Genomic DNA, 25,372 nt, shown 5'->3' with positions numbered 1-25,372 from the left:
TGATCAACAATTTTAATGAATACATGATATTTGTTAAACATATTTCACAAAATAATGTATTTTATAGTGTTTTGATTGCAGAACATAAGTGGTCTCCACGGTCTCCAATAAAAGTGGTCTTTATAGAACTTTACTGTATTTTGCTTGAAGTAAAAAAATGAAATAGAAGTCGAAATGAAAATTAAGATATTAAAGTGTTTGGGAAAAAAATAGAAACCATGAAACAAAAGTTAGTATTCTTATTTTTTTTTTAATTTTTTACACAAACGATACAAATAAATATTTCTAACTTATAAATGCAGAATCCGGATTTTTAAATTTTACCCGAACACCATCTTTTTTTTGTGTGACAAATATGGCTTATAGTCTTACAAATGAGTATCTGTTCTACGAAACTCTCGGATGAACCAGGATCGAACCCAGGACCTAAGACGACAGATGATAAGCTCTTAACACGGAGTTATCCTAACCTATTCAAAATGATAAAATGCTTGACCAATCAAATACATTCGAAAATTATTCGCGAATGACCGTTACAACCTAATTGTGGATATTTTGTTCATAACATTAAATGTATAATTAGTCTCAATATAAACATAATAATGACACAAATTAAAATCCGAGATATATTTTGAGCCACATTTTGGATACTTTAACATATTAAAGCAAGTCAACAAAGTTTTTATCTAGTGTGAACTAAAACAAGAAAAGATCTTAGATTGTGCTCAACCGTGTTATCTTTAAATAATTGGTCAAATTAAATATGTAAGATATATGTATAAATTATTGAATTTGTAAGACATTACGTTCTGATAATATTATATTTAATTGACTGATATGTTATTATTTCAAATTATATAGATAATATATATTATTTTAATATGATAATTGATAATATAAATTTTGTTGTTACAACGAGATTAACCTAAATATATTCAATATCGAGTATATTCTACGCAGTAGATTGGACCTGCCAATCCAGATTCCAGAATCATCACTTTCGTCATTATTTTCAAAAAAACATAGGCAATATCGTTGTAAATAAAAACTGTATAAAGAAGCAAACCTTTTTCTACCCCTGTAATTGTTTTGTTGACTGTTTAATTGTCCAGCTGCAAACAGCTGAAATCGTGAGGTTTTAGTTCTTAACCCACGGATACGTAATCGTTAATTGTGATTAAGAAGCTTTTTAATAATGATTTAATATAACTTGAAACCGGAGTAACTTAACAAAGGGTCCAACTTCCAAGAGGACCAAGACCAAGTCAGATTCTTCAGAAAACGGTGAATAATTTGGTCGTTTTGTGTTGACTATACAGCCGTTTGGAAATAAAATAGAAATATGTTACTCCCTCCGTCCCTTTTTATCTGTCCATTTTAGAGAAAAAAACACATACCAAGGAATAATTGATTGTATGAACTTTTTCATTAAATACCTGTAATTAATATCTTGAAAATGGTGGAATACCCCTACTTTATGTCTTGAAAACATGAATTCAACCAAGTTTTAAATAAGTCAAGCCTTGAAAATTGAAATTATGGAGATATATTTGAAAAACTATCATTAAATTAGTTTTGAAAGTATAAATGGACAGATAAATAGGGACAAATTCTTACTTCCAAAGTGGACAGATAAATAGGGACGGAGGGAGTAGTATTAAGGTTATTTCATGCTTTGTTGATTAAGAATATGGAAAGTTAGATGCGGGTTATTTTTCAGATGTAAGAGTTTGTTTATAATATATAAATATGTAATTTATCTTGAAGATATATATATTTTTTTATGATATACTTCTGAGCACTTACTTTTGTAAAACTTCTTCCATTTCAGTTTATATATCATGTTTTTAAAAAGATATTCATATTGAAAAGATCTAATTTTGGAGAAAACTCTCATATACATACATATATATATATATATATACACACACACACTAGTTGAGAAGCCGCGCGTTGCAGCGGCCTATAAAAATTATATTAATATTTATAGAATGCAATAATTTTGTTTGTTTATAAAATGTATATTAATGATTAAAAATTAATATTTGTAAGATAAAATAAATTTTATATAATAAAAATCTTGATGTAATCATGTTTTTACATTGGCATTTTCTTTCAATTTTTTTGGATTGATTGTGCACAAAAACATCTAACTTAAATCCGTGAGATAGCGGTCTATGATTACTCTTACGTGTAACAACTTTTATTTTTTAATACTGTATAAACAGCCTTCACTTAAAAGTTTCTTGAACGGAACAAACAGATAATGCATGAATAATTTTTTCCTGTATTAACAACAACAAACATGTCTGATAAACAAAACAAATATTATAAAAAAATAACCAACAAACATAAATCATTAATAGTTAATTTATCGATATCATCCATCAAAATCATGTCAAGACTATATTCTTTTCACGTGTTTGGATTTGTCGACTCCCACATAACGGTCTATAACTGCCTTTGCTTGCAACAACTTTTATATTTTTTAATACCATATAAACAGCCTCCACTGAGTTAGAAATTGAGCAAAAAAACTATCACCAGATAGAGGTAGAGTTGTGGTATTGAGAGAGGGTAGGTTGTGTGTAGATGATCCAAAACCCTACAATCTACCGGGGTGCTACTCTTTTCTAATAATTAAATAATCTGAAACAAAATCAGATTAAAATTTTCAAACTGTTATATTCCATAAATAATCTGAAAGAAAATCAGATTCTGAAACTTGCTTCTAATATATACGAAACTAAAAAAGGTAATTCTAATTTTTGATATTTTCCATCCGAAAATTTCTGAGAATTAGAAAAATAGAACGAAACGATGTGAGAAGCGCCACCTACACGCCCCTCGCTTCGCCTTTATATTGATATATTGATTATATTGACCAGACCTCCCTTATTTTATTTAGAATATAAAAAGAGTAGGAGATGTATTCAACTTATAAAATCTATTTTTATATTTAAAATATCAAAATTATATATATAATTATATTTATATTTATATATGGATATATTTAATAATTATATAATATCAAACAACCAAATTACTTTTTATTAGGTCGGAAGAAAAATCCGATTAAAATGGCACAGGGTATAAATCTTAAATTATCACGAGATGTTCTTACAAAGCAATGTGGATAAACCATGCAGGGACATTATATCAGCTTACTGTCTGTACCATCTTAAACCCTGTTCCCCCAAAAGCAAACTTCATCCAGTAATCATTACATACAATTGACAAGTAAAGACCAATGGATTCTGTTATAACAATAAGGGTTTATATGTACTCAAGAAGCTGATCAAGTTAAACTAAAGCGGTTAATTATCAAATACCAGAGCTGTGCCTGCAGTTCGACACTCTGCGCGAATATGATCATCAGCAAATGATTTCCAAAAATTACTGGTAGTCTTCTGTTTAAAGACATGGATAGTTGTTCAGCTATGGACTGGATACTGGTTTAGGTTTGAAGAATTTAGCGACAGCCTGATAGATGTTCTCTTCTTCAAATGGTTTTGAAACGTAACCATCCATTCCGCATTTCAGGCATTCTTCATGTGTGGCATGGAAAACATCAGCCGTCATGGCTAAAATGGGTAAATGCCATTCGGTAGTTTGTGCAGATTTACTGATGACATAACCGTTGTTTATCTGCGTATTTGCTTTGCTCTCCAACATCCTTATACGGCGTGTTGCCTCAAAACTGCAGATGAAAGGAATGTGGAAATATTGAGCTTGAACAGGTTAACTTTTTTATTTGAAATTTAAAATGAAAGGAAATATAAAGTTAGGAACGAACCCGTCCATTTCAGGCATTTGAATGTCCATGAAACATGCATCAAAACTGTGTGGAATCTGAAGCAATGCAAGTGCATCTTTACCACTCTCAGCACACTCGATATCAGCACCAAACTTCTTCAGTGCACCTGCAGCAACCCTGCGGTTCACCCTGTTGTCATCAACTACCAGTATCTTCTTGCCGCAAAGCAAACTTCGAAGGATGGATCCATTAATCATTCCTTTCAATTGTGGTTTTTTTCCTGTTCCAAACACCTGCTGAAGACAGGCTGCCACCATGCTTGCCCTCAAGGGCTTCATTATCACAGTATCTGCAAAACCTGCTGCCTTTGCTTTGTCAGACTCGGAGCTGGTGATATTAGTTGCAAGAAGGATCATCTTTGATAAGTTCTTCTGTCCATCTTGCTTGCATTCTGATAATCGTAGATTTGACCCACCATCTTCAGTAGATAACCAGGAATCCTTCTCAACCAGAATCATGTCTGGTTGTGAAACATTTTTCCCAGATATTGTAGCTGCTAACCGGATGTTATCGACACTTTCCACAAGAATACCAAGCCTTTTTAAATGATATTTTGTTATAGCAGCTCTAATTGGTCTCTCATCAACTAAAATTGCTTTCAGTCCTACAAATGCCACAGAGAGATCACCTGCCAGAGACTTTTTTAAATCACCAGTTGCAATTTTGTGGCACCTTTTAAAGACGGCAGTAAATGAAAATGTACTTCCAATTTGTGGACTACTATTAAAGTTTATCTGACCACCCATCAACTCAACTAGGCACTTGCTAATACTCAATCCAATACCAGTTCCCCCATAATTTCGAGAAGTTGAACTGTCTGCCTGCATAAATGGCATGAACACCCTCTCTTGTGCACGTAACGGAATCCCTATCCCTGTATCCTCAACAGATACCATCAATGTGACATTTTGAAATGATTCGTCAGGACCAGTGACATTGTTGGAAGTATTAGACAGAAATTCATCAGCAGTCAATTTTTGAAGTGTATCCCAACTATTCTTATTATCAGCAGCTTCATGACCACTCAAAGTTCTAAATTGGCTACCAACGCTTGATAAAGCTGCACCTTTGGACCATCCATTGAAGGTGGCGTCAGAACTTGCCCCCAAGACAACTTGTGCATGGTCAGCAAGGTGAACTTGGACTAATATATGTCCTTTTTCTGTGAACTGTCATAAAGTAGTTTACTAAGAGTCAAGACATATCCAAACATGAACATCGGCAAGCACAACAGTGATGTTAAGAGGCACGCAATACTTGAGGGAAAACTTTAAGCTATTCACACTACAAGGGTCACGAAATCAACAAGGGTCGTAACTGACCTTGATAGAATTTCCCACAAGATTTGTGATCACCTGGTGGAATCTTCTTGGATCTCCCACAACTACTTTGGGAACTTTATCAGATACAAACACAGCTAGCTTCACTTGCCCAATATAGATAATATAGCACATTTCAGCAAGGCAGGCCATCATTAATTTAAGACCCATATAATAGGAATTAGTCAGAAAAGAATTAAGATAGGAGAAAGCAGAAAAGCACAATCTTAGAACTTGCATCTTAAATGAATAAAAAAAATGTAAAAGATACAGGCCAACATTGTATTAACTTGGAGAGAAAATAAATTTGTCACTGATAAATAGATCCTACCTCAACACCTTTGTGCCTAGATTTTTCAGAGAATAAAGAGAGCACATCATCTAGTATGGATCGAAGGTCAAATGGGACTACTTCCAGCTCTAACTTTCCAGCTTCAATTTTTGCCCTGTCAAGGACTTCATTTATCAAAGTTATCAGTGCCTTCCCACATGCCTGAGCTGTTTGACCATAATCCCTTTGTGTTGAGCTCAAATCTGTATCAAGGAGCAATGCAAGCATCCCTGCAATAGTATCCATCACATGAATGGAGTCTGTAATATAACTTCTGAAGTTTTATTTACTGCTAACTGACAAAGTAAATCATATCAGACATACCAAGGATGCCATTCATTGGAGTTCTGATTTCATGTGAAACAGTAGCTAGGAACTGGCATATAAAGGCAATGGGATATTACATCAGAAAGTCTAGTTCGATAAACCTAATATTACAGAACTGACAAAAATAAGTGGTGGAATGTCCAACCTGGGATTTGGCAACATCAGCGGCTTCTGCACGCACTTTTAGTTTCTGCATTTGGTGAAAATCATCCTCAACTTTCACAATGTGAAGCGCTGCACCATATATCATATAGCCAACAAGTAAGCCAATTACAAAGATTAGGGATGCAGTAGTGATTGCTGTCCATGCTGTTGGAGCCTTCTGAAGATATCTGTTCAGGACCCCTCAAAACAAAGAATTCATTGGTAAAACTTTTTACATATAGTTTCGTCGTTTTTAAATCAAATCAAACTATTAATGTAATACTTGGGATCTATTACAGGAACGGTAAAACCTGCTCACCGGCATATCATTTGGTGTCTCCGGAACGGATCTCCAAAATCAAGCATGCTTACACGCTCAAGGGAAATGTCAAAATCTTGATGTTCACGTCCATACATAATAAGGGGGTCAGAAGGATTAGTAATGTCATATACATTAACGACAATTGCTTGATTCCCAGAAAGTTGGCCTAGTAAATTTTCAACCAGTGACTCAACATCAAAAGCTCCACCAAGGTATCTATTTGAATAAGAATCGATTAGCCATATAACTTATCACACAGAAATCCGCTCACATAAGAAGCAAATATTTATTTTTCTATCTACAGGACCCTATACGAATGGAGAAAATTAACAGAAGTCGATAAACTTCATACTGTCTGCGATATCAGTAGACAGAAAGAAATATTAGATGTAAAGTATGTAAAAGCAAATAAAATAAATACCCTGCTGTTGCTTCGATGCGTTGTTCCACTGAAGGATTTGGAGCAAGCTTGAATTTGTATACAGGGAAGGTTAACACAACCCCAAGATGATGAGAACCCAACAACCGAAATGGACTTGTAAGAACTGCTTTCCCAGTAGACCTAGCCCTCAATATGTTTTCGCGGTCCTCCTGTGTATATTAGAGAACAGGTAGACCTTGAGATTAACACCTATACATTAACTAATTGCGGCAAGTTCTTTGTTAACATATAATATGACAATTTAACTTGAAAAAACAGATATTTAAGCAATCTAGTGAACTACCTCTCCTGACATCATATCAAGTGATTCAATATAGGAGACTGTTTCTTGAGAGAATATCACAGGGGCATACTCATCCCGATATGGTGAAGGCTCTCTCTCCATTGTCCTTATTGTCCATCCATGTTGCTTCTCAAAGTCCTCCCGTTCTGAATTCACAACCCTTTGTGCATATGCAACACCACTCAACAATGGCCTTTCAAACGCTGTCCTAGCCGTGTATTCGGCAAAAGTTTCCTTTACGACATAAAGTAACAAAGTAAGAGAAAACATGGCCAACAAAAATCAAAACCTTAGAAGATGATATTAAACACAAACCTGATCAATCGCGGACGGAAATTTATAGTAGTGAAAAGTTGATACCAACACTGCCAGTGCATGAACATGATTAACACTGACATTGAATTGATCTTGCAGCATTCTAGCCCTTTGATCACACATGCTCACAAGAACTTCTTTCCTTCTTTCTTTGTTTTCAGCATCCATCCTATCATATATTACTCTACTAGCGAAAACCATAATCATAATCCAGAGAAATAATATCTTGGGCAGCCATACTCTGTTGACAAATGTGTACTTTCTTTTGGTCCCAAATGGATCATTCAACCTCACAGCCACCATATGATGGCCTTGCATCTTCATGCCCATCGACACACCAAAAATGTGTTTTGTCTACTCTATTCTTCTTCTTCGTCCCTTTCTAAAAGACGGAGACCCAATAATTAGTTATACATATAACTTCTTCCATATGACAGTAATTTTTTTTTACAACCAATTATCATATTTTACAAAGAAAAAGGTACCTGGTTATCATTGCAACATTGTTTTATGTGAAAATATTTATCATCACAAAACTATTATTTATTAAACCATCAAAGAATAATTTATTAAGCAGTGTCAAAAGTAAAGTAGAATGTAAGTCTCCCTCCCTCCCTCCCTCCCTCACTCACTCTCTCTCTCTCTCTCTCTCTCTCTCTCTCTCTCTCCCCCCCTCTCTCCCTCCCTCCCTCGCTCCCCCCTCCCTCTCTCTCTCTCTCTTGCCCCCCCCCCCCCTTCTCTATCCCCCCTCCCCCACCCCCACAATAATGCAAACAACTTAAAAACAAAAAATTCCACAATTCTATTGGGGAACAAGCATGGCTAGACACTGCTCTCAAAAGATGAACAAAGCCCACATACCAAAGGAACTCTTTGCTTCTATCATGAAACAAGGTCTCACATTATAAAATCTTAGTGGAATTAACAAATCATTAAAAACATCTCTAATCAAGTACACTTTCCACAAGCGTGAACTTAAGTTACCACAAGTCCAGACAAAGAATAGCACGTTTACTGTTCCCTCTTCTAAACAAACATAAACAACTCTACATATAAAATCAACACATAAACACACATTAACCAGCAAACATTCACAAATAAAAATGCAATTTTTACCTCAAACACAGAGTATTCTCACAAGGGTCTTGTTCATTTCAGCTTCTTGTTCACTGCAAATGGTAAAGTTCAGTCCTTTCCATCATTTACACACATGGGTGTGTGTATTTTGTGTCTATATTTGCAAAAAAGAAGCTTCTGTCTCTCTCCAAAACTACCACATTTGTGAGAATATAGAGAGATGCAGAGGGAAGAGACTGAGTTGTTTATGAAAAAGAAAAGAAAGCTGAATTGTATTTTTGCTTGTTCTTACATTAATTTAGTGATTTGGAGTTTTGGACTACATTTTATAGAGTAAAGTAATGCTAATAATACATCACAATCACGTATATTTGTGATAATGACCGCGAGACAATGCCTGGATTTTATTCTCGTTAATTACTGTTACTTGGACAGATTGATTATTGATTTTTTATAACTTGTAATTATTATCTTCGAGCATCTCCATCTCGTTAAAATTTTTAACAAAAAGTATACAAAAATTGTTATAAATAAAAGATTATGGACAATATAAAAAAATCATCTTCAATAAGATACTTTTCTTATATTAAAATTTAACTGATTTTATAATATTGATTATACTTGTCAAATAATTATTTAAAATATATTTGCCACTTCAATTTTTTTATAAAGCGTGTCGTTCATAATTTGTATTTTCTTAGATTAGTTTTATATGTGTATATATAATTTATATTTTCAAAATTGACTATGTTTCGCACATTATATTTGGTCAATATAATGAATATAATATTTATTTATTAAAAAAATATAATATTTATAAAAAAAGTAGATTTTTTCAATATGTTTAAAGTTTGAAAAAATAGACATGTAATTGGAACAAGTAAACTAATTTATTTGGGTCAATAGATTATTTTGTTGAAAACTCATTCTATGCAACTCATTTTTGAAAATTTTGCCATATACTTGGTCTATATAAATATATCTGCTTAGTATAATTGGAATAACTAATTCTCATTAATTTTCATTTATTTGCTCATTGTCAAAATTGAGTATAGACTTTTTTCTTGAATAGTAATTTTATCTCAAGTACTGTTTTCAGCATGAAGCTCCCATATAAAAATATAGCTTTTCATTATCTCAAAATACATAATATTAAAAAAACTATCAACAACACATTTTACCGGCATTTTTCTAATAGCAAAATAGTTTCCAATAGCACTTCTTAATTTGTAAATCGGTAGATGTATAAAAATATACTGGTCTACCTATCATTCATTTTTTTGATTCTAGAATTTTATCAAGCAAACCATTAAACAAAAAACTTATATAGTGAGTGTTTGGCGGGGCTTTTAAGCCCCGCTTCTGGTTTTTTAAGTTGGAAGCACTTATTCGTACCGTTTGTGTAAAAAGTCGAGAAGCACTTAAAAAAAGCTACGATTCCTAGCTTTTGTTTCATGATTTCTACTTTTTTGCCAAACACTTTAATCACTTATAAGTCTTAACTAACTTCTAACTTCTACTTCACTTTTTTATTTTAAGCAAGGAGCACTTATTTTAAGCTCAGTTAAACGGCCCCATAATTATAGCAAAAAACCCTTTCATTTCGAGTTGGTCTCTGAATCATTTCATCCATAAATGATAAAACAGAAATGAAGATGATGATCAATTATATTAATGAAATTGTGAACAATGAACAGTAAGTCGTTGGTTGGGATATGGTGAATCTCTGGGCATTGAATGATTTGAAATTAGAAACATGAATATCTTTAGGATGGAATAAGGAGAAGATTGCATGGGGACCATTTTATTTATAATTTCTCTCTTCTTCACTCACCAGTGGACATGCTACACTTTACTGTTTGCATGTGATTTGTTTTCTAATAATATGATTATCGACTATTCCTTTTGTCCGGTGAGATATATATGTTTGTATAAAATATTTTTGAAAAAAGAATTTAAATTTTTTTAAAAGGAAATTACAACACTAAATTTTAAAATATATATCGAGCAATAAAAAAATTTATAAATTAGAAATTTAAATAAAATGAGATGTATCTCTGTGAATAAGAAATTTATTTTTATATTAATCTATAATATTATATACTCAAATAAAAGAATTTGAACAAATATATAGGTTGCAGTATCTAAAACAATTCTACCAGAATTGGACAGTAAATTTATTTTAATTTATAATATTATATATTCAAATATTAGAGTTTCCTAAAAAGTTAGACTTCGAATAAATACATTATACGATGCCAAAAGCAGTAGCATCTGAAATATGAAATATCTGTACGATGATTATATGGTAAATTCGTCCGAGCATCAATAAATGCGTATGCATGTCAGATCACTAAAAAGTTTTAAAATAAAAAAGTAAAGAAGAGCTCACTCAAAACCCTAAATTTCTTTCTCAGCTTGAAGCTTGAAGTAGCCCCTGTCTTTTTACCAGACGGGCTTCCATCGATTTTCACCGATGGAAAGTCCCAATCTTTTCTTCTATTGTTATTAGTTAATCTTTGTTTTCTTCAATAAATTTTCAATTTATTTGAGTTTCGTTGTTCTCTCTTTTGTGAGAGTTTATTTTGATTTTTATTTGGATTTTGTGTGTCATGTTCGGGATTGCAAATCTGGATTTGCGGTATTTTCGTGATGTTATTTGATAAAAGGAGAATAACAAAATCTAGAATTGTATGGTGATAATATAAAGTAACAAAACGACAAGTGTACTTTTCGATTGTTTGTTTGTTTGTGTTTTACTTTTCTTTACGAAAATTATGTTCTGATCTCTGCAGACTCCACAACCACGACTAATTCGAGTGCCTGGAAGCACTCGTAGATTCGTTCTGGAAAATGGTAATCACTTCATGCAGAAAGAAATAGGTCAATGATAAATAACGTAAATTTGGACATATCACATATCAAATACTACTATGTTTATATTAAAATCTCTGACATAAAGTTCGAAAACTACAATCATAAAATAAGAGATCGAAGAGCATCATGCGATTCAATAACAAACATCTATAATTAAAGGGTATTCAAATCGAAATTTAAATCAAATAACGTCCAATCAGTGAATGAGAACTTTACATATCATATATTAATGACCTGAAACTAATTTAAAATTTATTTATATTAACGACCTGAAATTAATTTAAATTTCAATAAATTGATAAGCAACAAACAGAAAAGTAAATATAAACTAGTTAAAACTGAATCTGAATGTAAATCTAGATCAACAAACCGCATATAATAAGATACTAAATCAAACTCAAATTAAAACTGAATCAAAATAAAAAAAACAATACTCCCTCCGTTTCAATTTACATGTCCATTTTCAAGAAAAATTTTTGTTTCAAATTACTTGTCCACTTCAACTTTCAATGCAAAATCATATTTCCTAAGTCAATTCTCATCCACATATCTCTTATTTATATTTCCTAGATCAATCTCACACCACATATTATGCTCATTTAATGCAATTAATTTGTGAACAACCACTTTTCTTAAACTGTGTGATTTTTTGAAAGTGGACATCTAATTTGAAACGGAGGGAGTATCTATTTTTGAATCAAACTAGAAGTGAAATCAAATTATTTAAAAAAAAATAGTTGAACTGAAACAAAAATCGAAAACAAATCCTGATCCAATTATAACCGAGAAATCAGCTGATAATTCTATATAAAGAAAAGAGAGAAGAAAGTTTTTTTTTTTTTTAAAAACAGAAATGTTATATAAATAAGACCAAAATTTGGTCCCAGAGCTTACATCAACAGGCTCCAAGGATCTCCCCATCCACAAAATAATTAGGACATACCCTATAGTATGAACGGGATGAAACCTAAACAACCAACTACAAACTTACTCATAATCACAACTTAATAAAATACTAATATAATACTTAATTAATTAATCGAAACAAAACAGAATAATAGAAAGAAAAAGAAGGAATTGTCGACGGAAAAAAGTGACATTCCATTGCTAATTCAAAACTGGGACGGAATTGTCAACAAAAAAAACTATTATTAATATCCTTGTTGGTAAAATTTTTCAACGAAATATGTATTCTACTGGTAATTTTACAACCAATTACCAATAAATTAAGGGGCTGTTGACTTAAAAAAAATCAATATTCTAACATATTATCGATTGTTAACTTTCCTGCAGACTACGTAAATCCGTTGGTATTATGCCTACAAAATCACATTCCACGATGTGACATTCATGGAATATGGTTATAAGAGAGTGTGATGACACCCTCAAGGCTCGAGTCGAGATTGTTAGTAGCAAAAAGCTGAAAGTTATTTAGCACAAAAAAAAGAAGCTGAAAATTTAAACAAGTTAGCTAAAGCTCAAAAAATCTCTTCGTTTTCAAACAAATCGATCACAAGAGGATTCACCCTTTAATAATTGTAAAATGAAATTGAGAATGCAATGTGGTATAGCTGGTTTATTGGAGACAACAGAAAACACAATGCAACAGAACAGTAGGTATGATCGCTTCTTGTTGCTCTTTTCTGGTGATGCCAATAGCAACTGACAAGAAACATAGTACTAATTTCCTATCCTTGTTTTATGTAATAACATTTTGGATCTTCCTTGTTCTGAGAATTCTTAGCAGCTAAACTCCGATTCCCAGAGAAAGTTGAAGTTCCGGTTTCTTGATACCTTCTGTTGTAGAATAATACTATAAATTCGGTTATAAAGCTTAGCACGCTTAAAATTTTGATCTAAAGATTAAGTGATTATTGATACAACGGTCAAGTGAACAAGAATCATGAATCGGTATAACACCAGAGACGCTGTTATTTATCCCCTCTTGTTACATCAGGTATGATTATGAAGAATTAAGGACAAAAAATAACACACGGAAATAAAACATCGAAGGTATCATAGTAAAGTTGCTAATACAAGGAGAACGTATAAAGGACCGGCCTAAAAATTCTTTTGATAATACTATTAACGTCTTGGAAGAATAACAGAAAAGCCTACTGCAATTCCAAATAATAGAATCAGCAATCCAGTAAAGTTCATTATCAACGCTTCTTGGCTGCGACGTAGGCCTAAGAAGATGAATCTCTCCGTCAGGCCAGTTTCTGCAGATATTATCGCCATCAAGAAAATGACTATGCCAAAGAACACGTGATATGGCGCCATTCTTGACCTTGCTCCTGAATCTGCACCCGGGAACACGAACGAGAAAAAGGCGAACAGGAACTGGTTCAAGAAAGAATTAAATGATCTGATTAGAATGTGTCAGCTCTGACATTGCTGTCAGATGTATTTAACCTATTCTACTTTTTACATGGTTAATAAAGATTGCGGTTGCAACGTTTTTTTCTTGAACAAAATTATTTGTTGTACACTAACCTGCAAGCCGAATAAGCAGAAGGTTGACATGCCAATCCAGGAATGTAGAGTATACATGTTTGGGATCGAAAGCTCGTTATGAAACTTGAAAACTGCGTAAATTCCAATGATTCCTGATACTAGCGCGATGGTATGCAAGATCAAGTGAACTATTTTCTGCGTCTCTCTTGCTGCAGTGACCGTCTTGTAAGACATGATTGCTGATTCACAACATACACAATTTCAGTAATTTAAAATTTTAGTCGAAAAATGGCACCAGTGAACTGAACTACTAACATATAGTAACATATTACCTTCTCCGGCTACCAAAACGAATCCGATAGCCATAAAAAGTGGATGCAGCTGAGCACAAGAGATGATAAGAAATCAAAAAGAAAATTTATAACATGAACAAAGCTATTAAATATAAATGTCGAAAAATACATTAAAAATCTTGTCCTTAATCCTGGATTCAAATGCAAGGCCTTCGCGGAAGTGTAGCAGCCAAACAAGTACAAGTGTAGTCACTGCAATGACAAGCAAATGAGCAAAAACAGTGACTGGTGTTGCAGACAGACGGAAACTCGAACTACTTTTGGCTGCCATAGCAGTACCAGAATAGTGTGGAAGGAAAAGGCGAAAAAAAAAAAGAAGCAACAGTTTACAAAGTTAATTATGTTGCAAATGTTGCTGTATGCACAAGGAGTATAGTTTATATAAGTCAAAGTGGTTGATACCATCAAATTAGGTGTACAATAAGACAGTCTGCTGATTAATATAAGGCAATGAAAGAACCAGAAATGGTATCTGAGAAGACCATCTGGCCTGCCTATTGACCCAATTTTAACATCTTTAAACAAGAGACGCAATTTCACATGTGCAACTTAGTCTTCCTGTGGGAGCACTTTGTTAGAACTAGGCGACCTGATCACGACATGGACAAAATTACTGGTAGTTATGTTAAGTGACCAATTCTCCTGCTGTCCCGCAACCTCCATCACTCGAAAGCCCATTTATGGGATTTTATACCATGTTAAGTGACCAATTCTTCCGCGAGACAGAGCTCTGATATCATGTTAAGTGACCAGTTCTCCCAAAACCTCAAGGTGTCCGGGCTTACCAGGATCATATATTATTCTAACAAGTTACTATCAAGACTTCAATGAAATTTATGACTGCCATGTTCTGATTCGAGTTTTTTTTAACATGAACAAGTAGTCTAGGCCGACACTGTAACCAAGCATCCGTAAAGGGTAAAGAAACAGATAGAGAGAACGTAGGATGAATAAATTACGCGGTATTTGGTTCTGTAATCAAGTTGAAGTCACTGTCATGGAAGTTTTATTATTAATTGCAGAGGCTTAAATGTTCACCTAATGTCTTATTCTTCTTTTGCTATGAAACAGGAAGAAAAAACTATACAACTAACAATGACGATAAGTCTTTGACGAATCATTCTTCGGCAGCACGCTCATCAGGCTCAGACAAGACATTGTAAATCATCAATTTTGATTGTTTCTGAAAAATAGGGGAGGTCCGAACCTCAGCCTTTTATGTATAAAAAAAGGGGTAGAGTATCCGCTAGATTACAAGATTAGATTCTATCAACCGCTGTCTCTGTGTACACCTCGACGACTTGCTTTAAGTTTGCAGGCACAGTTTTTTCGACAATAACCAATTCTCCCAAAACCTTTAGGAGGAGGGCTTGCCAGGATCATATTGTATTCTAACATTCTCTCTCACTCAAAAACCCATTTTTGGGTCGAGAGTGGATCACAAGTCATGTTAAGTGACCAATTCTCCCAAAACATCAAAAACCCATTTTTGGGTCGAGAGTGAATCACAAGCTCTGATATCATGTTAAGTGACCAATTCTCCTAAAACATCAGGGTGTTACAAGGAGGGGCTTAATAGGATTATATTGTATTCTAACAGTACTTACATTGCTTGGAAACATAGGACAAATATATATACCATAGATCAATAATAACACTAGGATGAAGTTGATCATAAGTGCATCTTAATTGCTTTAGCGTTTAGGGATCTCTTTGCTAATTAAGCCGGTTTCTGCAATCACGATGGCCATGAAGATGATTACAATGACCAAAAACATGTAGCATGACGCTATTCTTTCCCTCGTAAACATTGATGCTCTGCAAGTAAAACGTGATAAATGCAAAAAAAACACTTATAATTAGATCAATCTGGTATACAGCAGAACACATTATACTTGTTACCTTGATCTTTAAATATAAAAACAGTGGTAAAATATGCATCTTGATTTCAACGCTCTCCTGCAATTTTTTAAACACTTTCATATCTATATAGGTTGTTGAAGATATCAGGTCGATTTTAATACTGTCAAACTGCTACAACTACGATGGAACTATAAATACACGTTTTAGTCTTGATTTCCTGATTGAAACCTAGTATTTGGAGTTGCCAACTCATGCTTGTTGGAATATTGCATAAGATCCATTTGGTGTATTCCTCTAACACCTCGAGCTTTTAGATGAATTGGTTCTCGACATGGTATCTGAGTTCAGGTTCAGGTTCGCTGGAAGGGGGAGTGTTGAAATATAACATAAGATCTAATTTTGGGGCTTTTGAGCGCCCATGATCCACTCTTCAACCTGAAAAATGGGATTTTGAGTGAGAGGGAGTGTTGAAATATATCATAAGATCAATTTAGAGTCTTTCTCTAACACCTTGAGGTTTTAGATGGACAGATTCTCAACAATGCTTTGTGAAATACCAGCAGAACTTCCTGGAGGATCCAGCAACCCTCCAATAAAATCCATCTGTTGAATTTTTCTTTTTGAACCGAAACTTTTTTACAAAATACCTCGACTCAACCGAAAAATTAAAAGAAGTGACTGCACAGAGTGTGTTACAAATTAAGCGACGCCAACGCAAGCTCAATAACACTGACTTTGTGAAAGTTGGATCAGAATTTCAGAGAAAAATAGCGGAATCAGTGACAGTTGAAGAAAGTAAACTGTCACTGATACTAAGCTTTACATAAGTTACTAGTGTTAAGAAATCAAGTGTAAATTCTTTGTTTGAGTATACTTTCTTTGTATATAACTGGCTAGGGTCCCTCAGGTGATGCCTTGCTAGAGCTCAAAGGCTTCCCTGCTTTAGTTCACAAAACCACCAAATCAAGCAATCCTTCTACTGCAGCATTTTATTTTTATATCCCAGTCTATAAAACCCTTATAACAACTTATGGACATCGTCTCAGTTAGAATCACAAATTTTCTTCTTTACATCAACCATGGATGTAATCACTGTGGACCGCAGGACTTACCTGAGGTCCGCCTCTAGAATAACTGTGCTGGCTCACTTGCTGGGGCTGACCGCTCTCGTTCTCTTGATTTTCTGGTTGCTGCATTACCGTGAAGGCCTCGACTTGGATTCAGAGAATCCAAGTCGTGTCTTCAATGTAAAATTTAGCATCTCATTGAACTTGAAAATTTATCTAGCTTTACTCACTAGTTGCATCTTACAGTCATACGGTATTTAACAATACTGTATCTGGAATGCAGGTTCATCCATTTCTTATGTACTTCGGGTTCATCTCAGGGACGAAGCCAGCAAACATCCACAAGGGGGGCCAAAAAAATTTCTTCGACACACTAAATTTTTTTGTTAACACAGTAAAATATTCAATATAAAATAAATACAAAAATACTAGTAAAAAAAATTATAGTAAAACTTTGCGTTCTTTTAAATCAAGATATCAAATATATAATTGTGACAACTAAAATATTTAGCTATTTATCTTCAAATATATTTAAGTATAAAATGATCGGGAAACTCATCATAATAACTCTAAGTTATACTGTAATCTTTAATTAGCAACTAATACACATTAAATGAAATTAGATTATGAATAGAAGCAAGTAAAATTTTAACAATACCTCAAAAACTACATATTATGCCTATTAACTTTACAAAAACAACATATGATTATTTAGAAGATGACAAGTTACAGTTTAAACAAGTAAAAATGTTACTTGGATGATGAAATTTGAATTGACGATGAGTAAAATCAATATTAATATATATTAATTAAAAAACTGATAATACACGAGGATTAAATCTATTTTACGATAATGAGAAGTGAGGTATAAGTTTCTGAGACCTCCACCAAAGATTCTTGTTTTTTTAAAAGAACCATATTGATGTTTAACTTTATCACATATTACATTCTACATTTTTTTAAAATAGGATAATTGTATGTATATCCATATTTTTGTTTGTTTTTATTTTTAAATTTGGTCTAATACATGAATTAGAGAAATCTAAGTATTAAAACGTTATTTTACAATGTAAATTTTTTTTTAGGAGTTTTTTTAAGGGGGGCCAAATTTTTATATTTATATAAATATGTAGATAAAATATATTTTTTTAAAAATTATATAACTCAAATTATAACATTATGGAAACCCTAGGGGGGGCCATGGCCCCTTCTGGCCCCTATGTAGCTTCGTCCCTGGTTCATCTTTTTGCTGCTGAAGGTACAGATTTTCGGGATTTTCAGTTTCATATAAGTTTGCAGCGTATAAGATTCTGATTGTGTGCGTGCTTGTGTTTTTGAGATCAGCAATGATGGTATACAAGACCATACCAGCAGAACATCAAGTGCAGAAGTTCGTGCATTTGTTCTTCAATCTGGTTTCGCTTGTGCTGGGCATTGTCGGAATTCATGCTGTATTCAAGTATCATGATAAGCTTCACTTAGAGGACATGACTAGCTTGCATTCATGGATTGGCATGGTTACCTTCTGCTTATTCATCTTGCAGGCAAGTGAAAGCCGCTAAACTGACAAAAATCTACCGTTTGTAGTCCTAAAACTATGAGCTTGTTTGGCTGTTTACCTTGGCTTAAAGGTTGTGCTTCAAGTATTTTCGACTTTTAACAGAAAATGTTTGTTTGTGTATTGAGTCAGAAGTCGGATTGAAGTTAGAAATAAACCATAAAGTGACTTAAAACCAGAAATTAGTTGGCTTACTTTCGTGACTTTATTTTTTAAAACTTTTTTTAAGTCACAATTTTAAACTCATCCAAACGGGCACTATATCTGATCAACTCTGGTTTCTGCAGTGGCTGTTTGGATTCAGTTTCTTTCTGTTTTCACAAGCTTCAACAGTAAATACAAGAGCACGAGCACTCCCATGGCACGTAAATGGAGGCAGGGCGCTCTTGTACATGGCGATATGTGCAGCCGAGACAGGGTTGATGCAGAAGGCCACCTACTTGCGGCTTGGCGGCAGCAGAGAGTCTCACCTAATGAATGTCCTGGGAGTTCTGATCCTTCTATTTGGCATCACAGTTGATATCTCTGTTGCGCTTGCACGCTGTATCTGACCTATCCGTCTTCTGCTTCAATCACAACCAGAAGACCATAACATAACATGCGAAGAAGTTCAATTCTCAATGGTGAAATATAAGACTTGATGTAAATATCATTACTTTCTATGGACAACAAACCCCTTAATCCATGGCTTATATATAACTAGGATAAAAAATTCAAGATTAATAAAGAACAAGGTGTACATATGACACAAACAAGGAATCATCAAGGGCTACATCCGACAACATTAACTTGCATGATTGATATTCCCAAGGACAACTTCAAAAACAATAATTGATGCACTAACTAAACTCGATGGTTAATAATCCAAGTAAGAAACCATTTGATACCCCAGTTGGACCATATAAATATTTACACATGTCAAAACACTTCACTTGAGATATCTGTGCAAGGAGCTACGGATCTGGGCACATTTGTCTCTACAACGATTATGGCAGCTATATTTCCTCTGGAAAGCAGCCGATATGATAAGCCTCAATGCTGTCAATTATCTGGTAGTGATTAGTGGCTGAGCTTTGTTCGCTTGATGTAAACTTTCTAACAGGAAAGTCCCGATAAGGGCGTTGAACAGGAGGTAGCATCAGAGCAGATTGTTTGTCCATTGACAGCAGGCGCCGACATTTACTGCACCAAGGTAATGTGAGAAAATTTTTAACACTTAATATAAAGGCTTAATAACCTTTTAGCCCTCGAAGTATGGGTGGAAGTTCCGATGCGGCCTCGAAGTTTTAAAACGTACCTTCTGACCCTCAAAGTATCTTTGTCGTACCTTTTAGCCCTTTTTAAAAATACTGGTATAAATCGGGGGATAAACTTGACAATTCATATTCGGGGTAAAGTTTGAGGGTACCTTCTAACCCTTAAAGTATACATCTCGTTCTTTTTAACCCCTAAAAAATACATTAAAATACATTAGATGTTCCTTTTAATCCTTAATGTTTAATGCCCCTTTTAACCCTCACGTGTGAAATGCCAACTTTGTCTACCCCGTTATATACCGGTATACGCCATAAGGGCTAAAAGGTACGACAAAGATACTTTGAGGGTCGAAAGGTACGTTTTTAAACTTCGAGGCCGCATCGGAACTTCCACCCAAACTTCAAGGGCTAAAAGGTCATTAAGCCTAAACAACTAAATAAATTGAAAGTAGAAACTGCACCTGCAGACTTTGGTGAATAGAGTTCGATAGCTGCATATCCATAGCTACAACAAATAATTAGAAACATTAAAATCTACTACAATATGCTTCAAATGTCAATTACTAATGTGCTACAGCAATTTAAACTTTATAATGCAAGAGGCAATACCAACAGGGAATGTAATGCTGTTTCAGCTTTGATGCCGGTAAAGTACTGCAGTGCTAGAGCAGCATGTTCCTGTATTAATAAAAGTACGAACAGCAAGATATAAACATATCAACTGACAAGTATCCATAGACTCAATAAGTTAACAAATAATGTTACCGTTATGTGTCTGAATACATGATGAACAGAAAAACCCCTAGCATGTAGATAGCTGCCACCCTATACAAGAAAGTAAATATGCATTAGGAATAGCTTAGAAGTCAATGGAACTTGAATTGGAGAAGAAAAATTTGTTACAGATGCATATACATATAGTTCCACCAATTTGCTAGTGAACGGAAGGATTCAGTGCAAATTACAATTAAATTCCGATGTGACATATCAAACAATAAAGTTAGTCTTTGACAAAATAACTACATGAAGACCTGAGTTATGCTAGTGTAAAATAATAATAATAATTAGTTAACCAACATAAGCAACATAAGGCAGAATACAGAATAGGTTAATCATGAAAAAAATCGCACCTCCATAGAAATATAATGTGCAAGATAAACAAGCATACCTCATCAGGTGAAAAGAAAGCCACAGCATCAGGATACACAGAGCCAGCTGGATGCAAGGACAGTACAGCTCTGAAGATCGAAGGAAACAACAGCTCAATTACAGAAATCTTCCCTGCGGCATCATCTTTCATTGTTGAGTGTCCTAACTTATTTGAGTTATGAAAGCTGTGCTCTTTTGATGGGTCCATAAAGGGCTCACTAGATGACATGGGTAGCAAGGCTGCGCGTTTTAACCATTTCAACCGCTGGTATGTAAAAGTTTTGACGTCCTGGACTTCTTTTTCCAGGGACAACAGAATATCAGATACTGTTGTTAATTCGCTCGGCTCCTCTTCCTCGCTCCCTGTTGATGTTTCCTTATCACAACGTTTCTTCAATGGTGATCCGGTCTCGTTATCATCATCAAGATGGGGAAAGAATCTCTTCTTCTGATCAGTAAATGCCTTCAATGCCAACCTGCCAACATTAGGGATCACTTAGGACTGAATTTAGCAGCAAGTCCATAAATAGTTAATATATATGGTGTGAGATACAGTTCTCTTATATTTTTCAAGATAATCCATGACTGGAATAATTTATATTGGCATATCTGCTTTCACTTCTTCTCCTTTTTAATATTCAACATAAGTCTATCTGACATGCCCTTTTACAGTGTGCATGTGTACTACAAAGGAGTAATACGAAACCAAGAATGGACTGTTATCCATTAGCAAGTGAAAAAGTTTCAAGCACGATAATCCCAGCATCTTTATTATTTTAAATTACGGAGGCAATTCAATTAAAATGTATGAAGACCCATAGGTCAGACGATAAACCCACCTGGTCCGATCAACAGCAGATGCACCAGCCTGACCAGCAAGTTGACGTTTCCACGCATATGCAACAACAGCGCCATCTGGGCATACCAAAGGCATGTGAAGACCCCAAGAATTGCTTCTTGAGCGAAGAGATTCATTCAGAACCCCAGAATCTTCTAGCTGCTTTCCTGAAAAAAGCAAAAAAGATTTAAGTTTGCAAAAGCCATCAGATACCATAATATAAAGTCATAACGAAAAGAGAATAAGATATTTCTGACATCAAGGATTTCACCCAACACATTTCATCATTGACTGTCTAATCCAATATCTACTTCATTTAATGAATCTTATAATAGGAATTCAAACATCGACAATCAATCAGACGAATCATTTGCCACCAACAAACCTGATGCTTCCAATTCGGGAAATGAATCAACTTCAGATGAATCAGACGAATTAGACATAGCAGACAATAGGGCTAGTTGATTATACTTGTCGAAGAGTATGTGAAGAGAACTTAAATTTATGAAGATGGAAAGTTCAGATGGAGAAGCATGACATGGTTTTTTAAGTTCTAATTAAAAATGTACAGCATACCGATATAATATAGCCGTTGTGTGAATGCGATACTTCTGAATCATTGTTTATATCAGTTTTGAAAAGATGGTCATGTCAAATCAATAGAGCCGTTGGACATCTTTCCGGTCCATATAATTTTTTGGAGTTAACCGTATGATGTTTGTATATTAATAAGTAATAAGTGATTTAAATGAGCATCCGTTAAAAGTTGTGAAGTAATTAAGTTTTTCTGTCATCCCTCTCTTAAGTTTGACTAGAGACAAATCTTGTCCAAGACAAGATCTATAATTGAGTGTGTTTAATTATATAACCAAAAAACAACACACCATTATTTGTTCGTGATAACATGAGTATAGACTTCCACAAACACACACACACGGCATAAAATAATACAAATAATTCTCATAATATGGCTTGATAAAAGCTTACCACAAAGATTGCCATAAGTTAAATGTTATATCAAGAACCATCTATATACAAACCATAACTATTTATTTGTGCAGATGTCGTTACATTAATTATGCATTCATCCAGTCCAAACATCCATAATAAGTTTATTCACTTCTTTAATTAATTTCACATAAGCTACTAAAACCCGAGAACCCTCCATATCCCCATATCTTCCCGCAAAATACTACAAACTTCATCGCCCACCCTCTACACAATGTATACGTATATACATTTTGATTATGATCAACAAATCATGTATATACGTATACATTCTACTATTCTAATATTCACAATTTGATTGAGCAGAACAAACAGCACTACGCAAATAGTTCAATCAAATATATACCATCATATATAAAATCTAAAATTACAAGTATGTATATGTAATTATGTATATACATTTTTATTAATTTCAACAAATCATGTATATACATATACACACACAATTTGATTGAGCTGAACAACCGGCACAAATTGTTCAGCTCAATCAAAACATATACAAACATATATAAAACTGAAACCGTAATATTTTTGACTCTAGCTCTATCTCGATAAGAGCAAGTCCAACACTATGCTAAGAGGTTCCCTAAAAATATTATAAAATAATATGTCTTAGTGATTTAGCACAAGATTTAGCACATGAGCTCCAATAGTACTCCTTATATCCATTCCCTATTACTATAATAATATTAAATAGTGGAGGAGAGAGGGAAAAAAGAGAGGGAAATGATGTGAAGGAGAGAGAGAAATGAATATTTTAATGATAAAAATAGTTTAGAAGTGGCTAGCATATTCTAAAAATAGGGAAGGGGAGGCTTGTGCTAGTGATTTAGCATGCTCTAAGTATTAGAACAGATACTCATCCGTAAAGCATATAACTCTGAATAGCAAAAAAAAAAAAATGGCGAGAAATTACCGACGGCACGGAGGTCCTGGAGAAACTGGCGCATAGAAGACTCTTCTTGGACGATTAATTTTAAGGGCTTGTTTGACTGCCGGTTTTGACCGGCCATGAACATGGCTTCGAGAATCCGGTCGGCGCCTAATCTGATGTCGGCGATCAAACGGCCGGCGTGGTTCAGGCGGTCCATTGCTAGGGCCACTTGCTTCGGCGGCGCCTCCGTAGTCGCCGGCGCCGGAGGGGACTGTTGTTGCTGCTGCATAGTTGGGTGCCCGGGAATGTGAGTTTGGGTTTTTTGGTTTGAGATTTGGGAATCACTGTTGTTTAGCACAGGCTTCAAAAGTATCAACTATGATTATAATATTTCGATTTAAAAGAATTTTGTAGGACTTTTATTTGTTAAAGTGATTTATAGAATTGAATAATTTATGAATTTAATGGATCACACGTGACTTTGATTTTATATGAAATTTAAGAGATTCAAAATAAATTAATATTGAATAAACATAAATTTGATCATATTTTTCGAAATCTCATGAATTATGACAAGAAATTTAAAAATGCAATGAGTAATTCAACAAAAATCTATCATTTTTAATAAATTTAAAAAAATATCAATTTTTTAGTATTTTCAAATTTTAATAAAATTTTGAAAATCACAATTAAATTTATTGGAATTTTATGTATAACTCAAATCATGATTGAATTCGAATAGATTAAAATTCTATTAAATTGCGTTGGACAACGTGTATTTCATTTTAAATGATATGATTCGATGTTCAATTTTGCATTATTAACTTTATACTAGTTTTTAAATATCTTGAATTTCAAATTTAATTTTTTTATATATTCAAATTATTATTTGATCAAATTTTAGATTTCAAATGAAATTATGTTTCCAAACATATTACTCCCTTCGTCCCTTTGAGATATATACATTTGTATTGGGCACGGAGACTAAAAAAGTGTATAAAGTAATGTAAAGTGATAAGAAAGAGAAAGAAAAATTGATAAAGTGGTGGGACCCATTAATATTTAAGTGATAAATTGGAAAAAGTAGATGAAATTAGTGGGTGAGTGAGATTTTTATATTGGGTTTGTCTAGTGTGTGCCCATGGGCACATGCTAAGCACAAAAATCCATCAATTTGGAGGATTTTGATTGGTGTGGTTGTTGTAACTGCAGGGGGGTCCACCATTATTAGGGAGGGTAAGCCAATCAAAACTCTCCAAATTTATAGGTTTTAGTGCTTAGCATGTGTCCATGGGTACACACTAGAAAAACCGTTTTATATTATAAAAATTTATTATTTTGAGGAAGTTTTAAAATGTATAGAATTGAATGGGATATCCTGAGAAAGAAAGTGTATAGAATTCAAAGGGAGGGAGGGAGTATTACTTTAACTCAATGCCTCTTTATTTCATGAAGGAAAATAAGGCAAATCTGATGTGGGTACATGTCGTTAACTCAATATTTTTGGAGTTTGAGTGACGTTTGTAGAAATTTGAATGAAAATATGGGAGAATGCGGGAGACGGTAAATAAAAACATGGGCTTTTGGAAGTCATTCTTTTCGGGCCTTATAGAAGGAGATGGTCTGACAAATCAGAAAGAAAAAGTAAAGGAGGGTCGGACATCAAACTGGTAGCCCAGTCTAAGATTGATCTTG

The 25,372-nt window shown here is 34.0% G+C and overlaps 4 protein-coding genes across 5 annotated transcripts; 1 reads left to right on the top strand and 3 right to left on the bottom strand.

The window, feature by feature from the left end:
• Positions 1 to 3,075: 3,075 nt before the first annotated feature.
• On the bottom strand, positions 3,076 to 8,677 carry LOC108199538 (histidine kinase 4). 2 transcript variants are annotated; one of them, XM_017367388.2, is made up of 11 exons: positions 8,417 to 8,677; positions 7,301 to 7,682; positions 6,986 to 7,219; positions 6,682 to 6,851; positions 6,258 to 6,476; positions 5,940 to 6,126; positions 5,792 to 5,843; positions 5,468 to 5,697; positions 5,140 to 5,238; positions 3,797 to 4,986; positions 3,076 to 3,700 (listed from the first exon to the last, which is right to left on the bottom strand). In XM_017367388.2, exons 2-11 carry the CDS (start codon positions 7,628 to 7,630, stop codon positions 3,439 to 3,441), a joined length of 2,973 nt encoding a protein of 990 aa, XP_017222877.1. In that variant the 5' UTR covers positions 7,631 to 7,682; positions 8,417 to 8,677; the 3' UTR covers positions 3,076 to 3,438. The 2 variants fall into 2 exon arrangements, with proteins under 2 accessions (XP_017222877.1, XP_017222878.1); XM_017367389.2 differs by having other exon boundaries at positions 7,301 to 7,678; positions 8,417 to 8,557.
• A 4,481-nt stretch (positions 8,678 to 13,158) lies between these two features.
• On the bottom strand, positions 13,159 to 14,437 carry LOC108199539 (probable ascorbate-specific transmembrane electron transporter 1). The gene is made up of 4 exons (XM_017367390.2): positions 14,174 to 14,437; positions 14,044 to 14,092; positions 13,751 to 13,950; positions 13,159 to 13,597 (listed from the first exon to the last, which is right to left on the bottom strand). The coding sequence occupies exons 1-4, from the start codon at positions 14,333 to 14,335 to the stop codon at positions 13,340 to 13,342; spliced, it is 669 nt and encodes a 222-aa protein (XP_017222879.1). The 5' UTR covers positions 14,336 to 14,437; the 3' UTR covers positions 13,159 to 13,339.
• Positions 14,438 to 16,805: 2,368 nt separating this feature from the next.
• LOC108198518 (probable transmembrane ascorbate ferrireductase 3) lies at positions 16,806 to 19,461 on the top strand. Its single transcript, XM_064083330.1, has 5 exons — positions 16,806 to 17,174; positions 17,278 to 17,311; positions 18,238 to 18,252; positions 18,339 to 18,538; positions 18,840 to 19,461. Exons 1-5 carry the CDS (start codon positions 17,007 to 17,009, stop codon positions 19,101 to 19,103), a joined length of 681 nt encoding a protein of 226 aa, XP_063939400.1. The 5' UTR covers positions 16,806 to 17,006; the 3' UTR covers positions 19,104 to 19,461.
• Positions 19,209 to 24,052, bottom strand: LOC108197438 (mediator of RNA polymerase II transcription subunit 27). The gene is made up of 7 exons (XM_017365059.2): positions 23,720 to 24,052; positions 21,797 to 21,962; positions 20,977 to 21,433; positions 20,574 to 20,633; positions 20,418 to 20,486; positions 20,270 to 20,313; positions 19,209 to 19,734 (listed from the first exon to the last, which is right to left on the bottom strand). The coding sequence occupies exons 1-7, from the start codon at positions 23,964 to 23,966 to the stop codon at positions 19,548 to 19,550; spliced, it is 1,230 nt and encodes a 409-aa protein (XP_017220548.1). The 5' UTR covers positions 23,967 to 24,052; the 3' UTR covers positions 19,209 to 19,547.
• Between the last annotated feature and the right edge of the window lie 1,320 nt (positions 24,053 to 25,372).

This window comes from Daucus carota, chromosome 8 (genome assembly GCF_001625215.2).
Source record: "Daucus carota subsp. sativus chromosome 8, DH1 v3.0, whole genome shotgun sequence".
Classification (NCBI taxonomy): domain Eukaryota; kingdom Viridiplantae; phylum Streptophyta; class Magnoliopsida; order Apiales; family Apiaceae; genus Daucus; species Daucus carota.
Note: the sequence above shows the minus strand (reverse complement) of the source record. Positions and strands in the feature narration are given on the sequence as shown.

Excerpts from the sequence above, each read along its gene's own strand:
- LOC108198518 (XM_064083330.1), top strand. The coding sequence starts at position 17,007 with ATGGATGTAATCACTGTGGACCGCAGGACTTACCTGAGGTCCGCCTCT. Across the intron at positions 17,175-17,277 it reads ATCCAAGTCGTGTCTTCAAT|GTTCATCCATTTCTTATGTA; the intron begins GTAAAATTTAGC and ends TCTGGAATGCAG. Across the intron at positions 18,539-18,839 it reads TCTGCTTATTCATCTTGCAG|TGGCTGTTTGGATTCAGTTT; the intron begins GCAAGTGAAAGC and ends TGGTTTCTGCAG.
- LOC108197438 (XM_017365059.2), bottom strand. The coding sequence starts at position 23,966 with ATGCAGCAGCAACAACAGTCCCCTCCGGCGCCGGCGACTACGGAGGCG. Across the intron at positions 21,963-23,719 it reads CCAGGACCTCCGTGCCGTCG|GAAAGCAGCTAGAAGATTCT; the intron begins GTAATTTCTCGC and ends TGCTTTTTTCAG. Across the intron at positions 20,487-20,573 it reads ATGTATTCAGACACATAACG|GAACATGCTGCTCTAGCACT; the intron begins GTAACATTATTT and ends TTATTAATACAG.
- LOC108199539 (XM_017367390.2), bottom strand. The coding sequence starts at position 14,335 with ATGGCAGCCAAAAGTAGTTCGAGTTTCCGTCTGTCTGCAACACCAGTC. Across the intron at positions 14,093-14,173 it reads TTAAGGACAAGATTTTTAAT|CTGCATCCACTTTTTATGGC; the intron begins GTATTTTTCGAC and ends TCTTGTGCTCAG. Across the intron at positions 13,951-14,043 it reads CGTTTTGGTAGCCGGAGAAG|CAATCATGTCTTACAAGACG; the intron begins GTAATATGTTAC and ends GTTGTGAATCAG.
- LOC108199538 (XM_017367388.2), bottom strand. The coding sequence starts at position 7,630 with ATGGGCATGAAGATGCAAGGCCATCATATGGTGGCTGTGAGGTTGAAT. Across the intron at positions 5,844-5,939 it reads CTGATGTTGCCAAATCCCAG|TTCCTAGCTACTGTTTCACA; the intron begins GTTGGACATTCC and ends TTTATATGCCAG. Across the intron at positions 3,701-3,796 it reads CAAATGCCTGAAATGGACGG|TTTTGAGGCAACACGCCGTA; the intron begins GTTCGTTCCTAA and ends TTTCATCTGCAG.